Below are 12,241 nucleotides of genomic sequence, written 5' to 3' on the forward strand. Positions count from 1 at the left end.
ACAAGACAAAAAAGTTCTTCAAAAATATCACTGGTCCATTGTCTTTCCATTATTCCAAAAGATGTGCAATATATGGTAGGAGAAGGATAGTAGTATTTAACTTGCATTCTTGTTCTAAGGCACTGTATAAAAACCTAATGTCATCTGGGCATCATAGCATCCCTTAACATAATTACATGGGACCAACATTACTTGATCAAAGTAAAAGAAAAAGCTCTTACTTTATTTATAAGCCATCTGCCACAAACCATTATCATTTACTTAGACCCTAAGTTACAGTTTCCATTTTAATAGTTCTGTTAGTGTTTGGGTGGTTTCTATGAAGATTATTCAATAAACATTGTCCAGAAAGAAGTAGATACTTTTAATGCATAATCCTCTGGAATGTTTATTAAACAATAACACTGAACCTTCTGACAGTTTTATTTCTGAGAATGTTATAACAGTATTATGCTCCCACCAGTAATTCTGAAAACTCCTGTCCAATGCAATGAGTCTTACCAAAAGCAGATGCAGTCAAATTAATAACAAAGACATCCATGTACTATAGAAAGCCATATAGTGGGAGGGGTGGGATGGGGGGGAACAGAATACAGAAAAGTATTCTCTGTTTCACTTTTGCAACAAAAAGTAACTGAAATAAGAAGAAACAGTAATAGAAAGATTTGAAAATCCAAACATAAAGTGGATTCACTGAAAAAAGTATTTCATCAGGCATTATGGATTTACTCTTTAAAGCAGAGTCTCTGGAAAGATTGATTTTAACTTAATTATAGGGTGAAGGGGTGCTAAGAAATTGCTTAAATGCCTAAATGTTCTTGAGTTTACCTCCATGAATAGGTTTCCATGTGTCACATTTTCTGTGAGGCCACCCTGCAAAGATCCTTTTATCACCTGTTAAATAGATGCTATTCCTCTCAACTAACCACAAAGAAAGCTCATTCTAAGGTTCAGTACACTTAATACAATGCCTCCAAAAAAGGGAAGGCTTCAGATAAAACTCAGTGCTTGGTCATAATGAACCTGGTAAATTTTAGTTTCCTGCAATAAAAATACTATGTGAAGTCTTTGCTTATTGAAGTAAAAGGAAATTTTGCCATTGATTTTAGCAAGGCCAGTATTGCAACCAATAAAACTACTGTGCAAACTAAAAGAAGTGGGTGAAGGAAGGAAAGGGAATTAATGTAACATAACCTCTACATTATATCAGCTCTTGCTCTACCCTCCTTTGCCTGAATGAATAATTCCTGATACTCCTGAGATGTGCTCACAGAAACCATCGTGGCAGTGTACTGGACACCAAATAATTACAAAAGCATTTAATGAGTGATTCTGAAACAGGAAAATCAGCTTTGTTGTTATAATGAGTCAGTCTCAGATTCAACCAGAGGCAGTTTTAGGGGTGACTAACCAAGGGTAATTGCCCAAGACTGGATACCATGGGGAATGCTTTAGGCTACAGTAATTAAAAATACAAGTTATCCAATATGCCTCAATCTGTGCCTGTGTTCTTGCTAGTCAAAACCTGCTGTAGCTCCACACAGATGCAATTTGATACTTCAAATGCAATCCTTTCTATAATGTGAGAAAAATAACAGGTAAAAAGTTGGTTAGAAATTAATTATATTATTTGGGGTTTTTTACATTTATATCCCTACCTGTGTTTCTTTTTATTGATGTGTGAAAATATCTGATTTCTGATGTGTAGTAAGTGTAGCTACCATATTTTGCATGGGTTTTCCCAGACATCCATTACTCACATGTACCTCTTGGCCCATGTACAGCAAGGCAGTTTCAGAAACCTGCTGACTAACAAATCAAACACTGTACAGCCACACCACAGCCATGCTATGGTCCTATCTGGAAACAAAAGACATTGGATGTGACAAAATTTATGTGTTGGTACCTCATCACAGGCAGTACCATGACATGAGAGCCCTGTGTTTCATTAGGAGGTGAAAGCTGTGGGAGAAATTTGAACTTCTTGCTTAGGTGTTCCAATATCTGGACCAGAATATGGAAAAGAACAACCGTACAGTTTGTGGGGTTCTTTCATAGGGTTTATTTGCAACCAAATCATAGTTTTTGAGGAAAAAAATATTAGTGTTTAGAAAACCGCCTGAAGTAGAGTGGCTAAAAACACATTGTCTGATATGAAAGAGATATACAGGCAAAATGCTTCTGAACATAAAAGCATGGTGTAGAAATGTGATGGATCAGTAAAGTCTCCCTTGAACTAGGTTAATATCTGTAACACTTATCTTACAGTAATAAACTAAAACAGAGCAGTAAACTTACACTGGGAGTGGAAAATGGTGCCATCCATTGCAGACAATGTTTTGCAATACAGTTTTCCTTGGCTGTTAAATTTCACTTTAAAACTTCTCAGACTATTCAACAATAAATTTTCCTCACCACTTAAAACACTCTGCAGGTTTTCAGTCCAGAGTGGTTACCTGGCAATTCAAGCAAATGTTTTTGTTGTCTGAAACTAGGACATCCACTTTGGGTTTGACCATCATGGATATTAAGTGTTTCTCCAAACTGGGCTAAACACAAAACACCAACAACTGTCTTATGCAGAAAATATTCTACATTGTGGCAGTGTCCCTTCTCTGTTAAAATGTTCATAAAACTAGTAGGAGGTACACATAAGTGACCAAATTTGTAATAAATCTTTTGTGAGTTCAGCTGATGCAGCTCATCAGAACATCTAACAGTAGTTACCCATAAGCACTGGTATACTTATAGATAAAATGAAAGCAGCCCTTCTTATTGATCACACTGTATACCTGACTCCTACTCCTTTCTTCAGTCTTTAAATCAGCACCATCTGGTTCTTACTATTTAGCTGTGCAGCTTACCTTTCACAATGAAACATGTTTACTGCAGCAGAAGCAGGTCCAATGTGATTAAAATTATTAGGTAAAACAGTGGTTGCTTATGTCTGCAATCGGGTAACCATAAAAAACATGATTGGCCACAAAATGAAACTGAGGACCAAAACTTCACTGGGTGTAAATTGGCTGGATTACAGTTGATTTCAGTGGAAGCTATTGAAAACAATGTTCTGTGTCACCTTTCTTCATGTTAATACTTTATGGAACACATAAAGCAAGATGCCAAAGCAATGCTTGTATAAGTAAGAAACTGTCTCATTAGATTTTAAATGGTCCTGGGTCTTTGGTCTGCTGTGGCAGGGTGAGGATCTAGGTAGCTAGAAAGGAATGACCCTGCTTATGTTAACTAAAATAAACCAGAACAAAAAGTGCCCCTTTCTCTGGGGTGCCCAGTTTATTTAAAGGGTTCTAATTAATATTCTGTTCAACAGACTGCAAATGCAAGGCAACAACATCAGGACAACAAAAAACCAAAAAGGAGCAAAACTTTCTGTGTTTTTTTGGTCAACAACTTCCTTCTTTTATTGCCATGACAATGTCTCCATTCCTTTATACATTTTTGTCACAACTAAACTAAGCCATGTTCATTGCTGAGTTTGTGAAACCTTTTGTGGGGATCTAACCTAGTGAAAAATCATATTGCTGAATACTGTGAGATAGGAGCAATCCAGGGGAGGTAGTAAGTACGTGGTAGGATCTCTTCCATGAAGGACTCACACATAAGTTATGATGTATAAGTAGAACCTAGCATTTCCCTGTGATGTAGTTTGTTCTTTTAGGGGTTCATTTAGGAGCTGTCATGACACCTCTACTGCAAATGCTCACTGCAACCTTGACACAGATGGTGGCAGGTAGGGCCTGCTCATGCCAGCAGGCTCTAATACTTGGAAAAACTTTGGGACTTTGTGACTAGAAGGGGCTACCCAGACAGTCAGATCCCTACCTCAATAATCCAGGGTCAACTGAGATTTGGGCTCCCTCTGAAAATGTTGAGATTTCCCCTTTTGGCAAGAATATCAGCTTTGCACCCTTATGTCACCAGAATGCCTAAACAGGTGAAAATACAACAGCTACAGTCTTTTCTCTTTTACAGCTTGAGAACTACATTGTGGAAAACATGAAATCAGAGATGGTGCAGCTGCAGCAGAATGCTGTTCAGAACCACACCGCCACCATGCTCGAGATAGGGACCAGCCTTCTCAGCCAGACAGCAGAGCAGACAAGAAAACTCACGGATGTTGAAACCCAGGTATGCTCTCAGAGTGGTTTTCTAAAAGCTGTTAATTGCAGAGAACTTTTCCCATCCTTTTCCCATCCATACCCCTTTCTTTTCTAATGCATAACCACACAAAGCATTTCAACACAGAGCTCCAAGAAACATACACACTCTGTTTCTCGGTACCAACAGTGGTGATGACTGACCCTTGTTATGTGCCTTTCTTTTGATTTCGTTTGGTTAGTATATTTAGCTCTGTGTGTGTAAGGCAGACAGGACTGTCCAGGAACTGAATCAGCATTTGACTTCAAATAAACAGCCCAGCTACCAACTGTGAATGATACAAGTGTCAAGCTAAATAATGAGTTTCAGGCTAAAACAAAGCCTTTGATCTCTATTGCTTTTTGCCTCTTTGCTATTACAAGAAATTTTATTTTCTGCAAGATGTTTCCAGCTATTGTAGTGGATGTCTGCAGCTTTTAAACTGTGAAAAGGGAGGGACAAGCATCAACTTCTTTATAAAACACCATGTATTGTATTTGTTATTACTGTGAAGTTGTATAACATCACATGACTTTAAAGAGCCATCCCCATATGATTCCTAGCACTAAAACCACTGTTGTTATTGAAGTGACAAGACTGTCAGTGTCAGAAGACAGAGTGCAGTTCCATATTGGGCTTATTGCAAAGATAGTACTATTTTTTGCTATTTGTATTATTATATCAGTATAAGATGCATATTTGTTTTCCTTTTCCTAAAGCCCTCCTGATCTTTGTAGCCTGTGGTGTATTACCAGATGCACTGCATCTGCTGTTCATTCAGAACAGGGGAGTTAAAGTATTCCATTTATTTGGTTTCTTCTAGTACCATATATACTTCTAGAAAGATCATATTTTCTGTTCTAATGACTTTACATTTACAATATCATTACCAAGTTTTTACATAATCACATTACGTTACACTGACAAACAATAGTAATTATGAAAGACAGATACAGTCTTACATGGGTTCCCTGTACCTTTTTTTCTACATCTTGGTTAACAGATCAACATTCACTTATAAATGTGGTGATTTCAAGTGACCATGGTTTCTAAAAAATAGTATATTAATTTATGAAAATGTTGTGGAAAACCTTTAATTCAGTGCCAACAAAATATCTAAATGGAAACATAAGAGGTGAAGACCTATAGACTGTAGTATCATAAGTTCAGTAAAGAAAAAGGAGGTGTAGGAACTCTTATTATATCCCAAAACCCCCAGATAGGTATAGCTGTTGAGCACTCATTCAGAGTTTCCTCCTTTAAACAGGTAGGGGATAAAATGTGCATTTCCCCATCTGACTTTTCCATGGAGGAATCACATCAAGGTAGATGCATCATTGGCAACTGTGTGCAGTGGATTACTTCTGCCTTCTACACCTATTGCTGAAGAATTTAAGGGATGTTCAAGATATCAGTGGGAATGGCTCTTCCTTGTTCCAGTACTTGCTCTTTCAGCTCAGTGATGGCATTTCCCATCTCCCTGTTTTCAGTGTATGAGAAAGTCCCTGTAGTCCCTAGCTTTACCATCAATCCAGAAAGAGTGGTTCAGGTGGCTCAAGACAATGAAAAGAGACTACTCTTGGCAGTGATGGAGGTAGCCAGCTGCATGGCAAAGAGGTGAGGTTCTGTAGGATACGAGGAGAAAGGCAGGCCAGGATCTCATGCCTGTAATAAGAAATACTCATACCAGAATAACAAGGAGTCTGAAGTACTGAAATAGAGCCTCCACCTCCTTAACATCTCACTGACCCATTCCCAATCCCCAAGCCATCCAAAATCTCACCTATTCCTTTTAGGCTTTCTTCTCTATCTGAAGCTCTAATGACATTTTGTAGGCTGCTCCACTGATGTATCCTCTTTGGAAATCTGTTGGTGCTTTCCTGTCTTCTTACCCCTTGCCAACATCCAACTTCTGCTAGGTCCTTCTGAAAGTGTGGTGATGCCTCCTGGCACTTCCAAATGTATCCATCTTGAAGAAATAACAGCTCCACACTGATAGTTTCCAATTTTTTCAATCTCTGTACTCTTAAAAAGAGACATCTCAAGTTGCTCTGTGAATGTCAACAATTTCAAACAAAAAGAAGGCACTGGGTTGACCTTGGGAGCTATTCTTTTAGCTTTATACTCTAACAAATTCCTATCAGGTATGCATGAGAAAATGTTATCATAGAATGCTATGATGATATTGATAAATGTCCTTCCAAGAAAAGTCTGATAGGTTCCATTAAAAAGGCGTAATTTTCAGTTCCAGAATGGATTGCATCTCAGCTGTTGTGTGCACACATATATACAAAGGCAATTTACGATTACTCCTTCAGATTCTATGTAATGAATCCTAACAAATCTCCCAACAAAACCAACTAATATTAATTAATATTATTGCTTTCATTCTTGAAAGCATTCTGTAGTTCCCAATTTTGAACTATTTTTTTCGCTAGAATCTATTCTCTTTCATATAACTAAAAGGCTTCTTTCAGTCTGATATACTTGTGCATTGATACAGACCACCACTAAAGTGAAAAACAGTTGCATAAAGCAATGTTTAGTATCACAGCCTTCATCTTAAAAATCTGTGTAAAAGTGGAAGTAGTGATAACATAAGCAGACACCAGACTTCTGCCAACACAGCAAAAGAGAGAACTCAGGGGAAAGCTGAAGTAGGAGCTCTATTTACAAAATAGCGGATGCAACACTTTGGCTTCAGTTCAAGTATTCTTGCACTCTTCTGGTTTAAGCATGCTTTGTAGGAATACATGTTTAAGGCATGCCTCTTGTTCTTTCCGCTGAAATGAAGCTTATTTGGCAGTCACCTTTCCTTTTTGTGCCGGCCTAGTATTATTCCACAGTAAACAGGGTGCCAGAATATCAGCTGGTACATATCAGTGTAGCTTGACTGAGCACATTTCCGTACCAGCTGAACAGTGGAGGTTAAAAAGGGATTTAGAAACAATTTTTGATGAATCATCAAATCAGAATGAAATGGTTGCATTATGTTGCTATAACAACATAACTAGGACAATGTAAACATTAATGTTTTTAATTTATCCTTAAGGTGCTAAATCAAACATCCAGACTTGAAATTCAGCTACTGGAAAACTCATTGTCAACGTACAAGTTAGAAAAACAGCTGCTACAACAAACACATGAAATCCTGAAAATTCATGAGAAAAACAGGTAAGAATGAGCAGCTGGTCTCATCACAAAGTGGTCTGTGCATACTTTGTTCTAAGAAACTGATGAAATGGAAGAAGCAAATATGGTAGGTAGAAAGTATATTTCTGAAATGGCTAAAAGAGATAGGAAGTGATTTTACACTATATTAGCTCCTGTATGATTAATGTAAGTTGATTTTTACCACCGTACTGTGCACTGTAAGTTTACATCTTAGATTACTTCATGACAATGTAGTCCCATGAACACCGTTCCTGCTACTGAAAAACATAGGGATAACTTAAATGAGCACTTTCAAGTAGAAAAATAAAAATAATTACGAGATTATCAGTTATCTTAAAATGTGTAAGAAACAGAAAATCTTCAGTAGCTCATCTTTCTAATTTTAATGGCTTTAAAGATCCAACATGTAGAAGGATCGATCTCTCCCTTTGGACTCATATATAGCACACTTGAAGCCACACTCCATTTAAAGAACAAGTGAAGGGTAAACATTTGGGTTTTCTGTTGAAATTGAAGAAAAAACTGTTTATCAGCATATAAATTTTTAAGCACTGAAATGAGAGTCAAGAAGTTCCAGTGTTGTCCCTTTCTGTGCCACAGGGACTCAGTACCCGAAGGCACTGGAAGCAGCAATCCAATACTTCAGAGAGCCCGTGAGGTAGGTTGACCTTGTTTAGCTGCCAGGTGCTCACCCAGCTGCTCTCTTATTGCCCCACATCAACAGGACAAGGGGAGAATATATGATGAAAAAGCTTGTGGTCGAGATAAAGACAGGGAGATCACTTATCAATTACTATCATGGGCAAAACAGTCTTATTTATTGCCAATTAATAACAGTGTAGGAAGATAAGAGATAAGAACAAAAACATGTGCCCCCTACCTCTTCTCCTTCCCTAGTTCAGCTTCACTCCTGACTCTTCTTCCTCCCTGCCCCAAGCTGTGCAGAGAGATGAGGAATGGGGGTTGTGGTCCATTCACGCAGCTTTGCCTCTCCTTCCTCATGCTCTTTCCCTTCTCCAGCATGGTTCTTTCCTACGGGCTGCAGTCCTTCAAGATATGATTGCTCTAATGTGGGCAGCCACAGAGGCTGCAGCTCCCTTGTGCACCTGCCCCAGCGAGGGCTCCTCCACAGGAAATACCTGCTCCGCCATGGCCTGTCCCACCGGCTGCAGGGGCATGGCTGCCCTGGCGCCTCCTGCTTCTCCAGCCTCAGTGCCTGCAGCATTGTTTCTTTAACTTTTTTCCCTTACTCCTTACATGGTCATATGGTGGTTTTACCCTTTCTTATCACCGAGGCACCACCACTGTGGCCGAGGGGCCCAGCCATGCCCTGTGGCGGGTATGTTGGAGCCGGCTGGAACCGGCTGTGCGCAGCCCAGGGCAGCCCCCTCACAGAGGCCACCCTACAGCCCCCGTTGCTGGCGCCTAGGCACCTGTACTCGATACAGTGGGTAAAGCCATTTTCTTAGCTGGCTGCCCTTTTGGAGACCTAAGGCTCATATTTCTGCCTCTGCAATGGCCAGGTTTAAGCAGGGAGGCCAGAGAGTGCTTTCGCTCCATAACTTCACTCTCAGTTTCCTTCTGGGAAGAACAACTGTGAGGTAAGTCTGACTGGGACTAAGGTCTCTATGTCCTGTATCTGTATTTGATTTTGAAATAAGGCAAAAAGCTTTAAAAGCAAGGTAGTTACTCAAGTGTCTTGTACAAACTTTAGAGGACTGGTTAAACTGAGATCAGTCATTTTGCCAAAAAAGGCAGTGTGACCCCCACGCTGCCAGACAGGAATCAGCAGCTGAGGTGTGAAGACCTTGCCCATGGTTACACATAAAGAAGACTAACACCATATCTAGCAAGGAGCTTCTGGGAAAAGAAGGCAAAGAATCAGATAATGACAAAAAATAATTGTTACAGTGGAACGTGTTTGCTCAATGTGTCAACTGGTCAAATAATTTTCCTTTATTGCTACTGGTTATGAAAACCAAATTCATGTATTCAATCTAACAACTGTTTATAACTAGTAATTCCAGCAGATGTTATTCTGGAGAAGCTGGATTACATTGAAAACTCTTGAACTTCAGGGATATCCCTTGACCAGTTGGAAAGATGAATAAATTAGTGTGGGATTAAATTGTACTTCAGCTATCTCAAAACTAAATAACTCACATAAACTGCATATGTGGGCTCTCCCCATAGTCCATGGAGAGAGTAGACATGTGCAGCAGGCAGTTCATTCTACATGTTACAAAACTATTTCAGTTTGGAATTAGCCCAAATATTAGTTAAGTATAACTTCTTGCATTTTTATGTTGTGCAATCTTGTTAGCAACAAAATCTTATTGGCTACTCAAGACAGTGAGTCTTGAGTACTTAATAATCTGAATTTTTTTATTTATCTTAGCAATGTGTCAGGGTGTAAAGCCTTCATCCAGTAAACAAAGTTTTACTTCAGTTGACCTTTGACTTGGCTGACATTATGATGAAATGGTCTGTGACATGACAAAATGGTCTGCCTTGGTTTTTCAGAATAGAAGGAGGGGTATGTTAAAAAGCACACTGTACCCAATTGTTTCTCTCAGAAGCATAGTTGTATGTGGATAAAGGAAAAAACATATTCAGTTTCATCATGGAAAGAAGTAAGAACCAGCTATACACTGCCCATGTTCTGTTACTCTCTCCTTGGGAGTGATAAAATTAGGGAGAGGGCAGTGTTATGATTGCTCTATAATATGGGTCAGTGGCTCCTGTATCATCATCTACTCCTAAGAAAGAACTGTGTGGTCTTGGCCTTGTAGGTTCTAATCTGAAATCAATTATGTGTGTGTGTCAAATTCCCTATAGGACGAATCTCAGTGATCTCAGCAGATACTAGGTTTCTGGACACGCCAATGATTTTAGCTTGCCTAACTTTAAACAATACTTACAGAATACCCATCAGGCTATGTTCTGTTGTTTCTTACAGTTAAAATGTTTCATCCCTCTCCACGTCAATTTCATATCAATAAAATAATTGAGAAAACTCCTTTTATCCATGTTGCTTACATGGACTGCAAGCTTTCTTTGGAAAAGGCCTTTCTTTTGCAGTAGGTGTACACCAGAGTGGGAATGAGTGTAGAAACTAATACCATCTTGAAAATAATCAAAACAGATGCTGTACCATGAGCAGATTATTTCTTTCTCTGTGAAAGAAATAATCTCTGTGCTAAAATTTCCTCTATATAAAATAAAAATAATGATCTCAATCACTTTCAAAGAACTGGATTTTGAAGGAAAGTAATGCAAAATCTTAGAGTAGTAATAAATGATTGCTGATGTACTGCAAAAACTTGTATATTACCCTTAAACAAAATGAACACTGCATGTAAACAGGGAACCATGTTCTTTACACTAGAAATGTCTGTTCTTGGCCTTTCTCTTCACTTCCTGCCTCTGCTGGAAAGAGTGGCCAATTTTTTTCATTTTATCCCACTGAAGTGGAAGATATTCCATGGCATAAGTAGAATCACATTTGCCCCAGAATCATGTTTCTATTGAGTGCTTGCATGACATAAATAACTTAATTGTGTGGGTTCCCACCCACTATAATGTAAATGGTGGTTTCTTCCATTGCCATTTTTTCTCCCACAAGAGTTTGCTAAAAACTATTTTGATTTATTATTGAAATATTTCCCTGATTAAGTGCCTTTGAGGCCCCCTCTTTTTTTCAAAGTATACCATCTGCATTTAACTTATTGTGTGCCATTTGTTTCAATATGCAAGTGTGAAAATAACTTTTTATTTACTCAAATTAAACAAATGAGGAAAAAGATAATGGAATCTGGGTCTTCCAGCAATAAATATTAAAAGTGAAATTTAAACAGAAAATCCGACTTGAATTTGCAGAAAATCAAACTAGATTAACACTTTACAGTATAAGAGCTGTTGCATTTTGTGAAAGGCAAGGGCTCAAGAATGATTCCTGAATTTCCGTCTGACTTGGTGAAAGATGAGGAAGCACAGTATGTTTGATGAGTTTTATTTTCAGGTTTTGCATGTACTAAAGAGAAAAATGCAGAATTTTCACTTCACTTTTGTGATTTCAATGGAATTATCTTGTCACTGGTATAAAAAATAAGCTTACTGATGCTAAGTGACCAGTTACTTTACTGGCCTTAATAAATAAGAGAAAACATATTTTTATATTTCCTTAAAATGATCAGACAATATCAGACCACCAAAGTAAGTATGAATGGTCAGCACCTAACAATATAGGGAAAATTTCACTCATATAAAAGCAAGTACAAAAAAGCCATCTCAATGAGAAAATACTGTTCTTTCACTCAAAAATAAGCATTTAAATCCTCTACCTGTTTGTCTTCCCATACACACGTAATAAAAAAAAAAATTTAAAAAATCATATTTTGGCCAAATATTTTTTTTTCTGAAGTGACATTATTTGTCTTTACTTATTGAATAGCTCAGCAAAGTAAATGTTTTTATCTATATCTTTAATAAATCCAGATTTTTTTAAAGCTTGTTTTAATGCAAAAGATGTCTATCCCTAAGATCTGGTCAATATACTGTTCTCACATGTCTAAACTTGAGGCCCCTGAAAACAAAGATAAAGAAGTCTCTTAAACTGCTGTAATCTGGAATGGATTAGTGAATAAACTACCTACCTTATAAGGCAGGTTGTCTAAACCAAACTTTCCTTCCTCCCCAGAGAGCTGCCAGAGTGCTTTCTATATGTTCTACTTCATCACCTTTCGAAATGGCAACAGCTTTCACTGGAAGTCATTCTTCGACTTCTGTGCAGGCCTTCTATCCTCTCCAGCATTATCAGAGGGCTTTTTCTGAATCAGCTGGACACAGCACAGTTGCACTGAAGCATCCCACTGGCTTATATCCTGACAAAGTTAACACATCATTTGTA

The 12,241-nt window shown here is 38.2% G+C and overlaps 1 protein-coding gene across 1 annotated transcript in view; it reads left to right on the forward strand.

Annotated features, from left to right (window-relative positions):
• The window catches only part of ANGPT1 (angiopoietin 1), a 171,630-nt gene that overhangs the window by 73,071 nt on the left and 86,318 nt on the right, over positions 1-12,241 (forward strand). Inside the window, exons 2-3 of the mRNA XM_056332771.1 lie at positions 3,994-4,149; positions 7,211-7,332. Coding sequence (XP_056188746.1) covers positions 3,994-4,149; positions 7,211-7,332 — 278 coding nt within the window. The remainder of the gene's footprint in view (positions 1-3,993; positions 4,150-7,210; positions 7,333-12,241) is intronic.

This window comes from Falco biarmicus, chromosome 3, assembly GCF_023638135.1.
Source record: "Falco biarmicus isolate bFalBia1 chromosome 3, bFalBia1.pri, whole genome shotgun sequence".
NCBI lineage: Eukaryota > Metazoa > Chordata > Aves > Falconiformes > Falconidae > Falco > Falco biarmicus.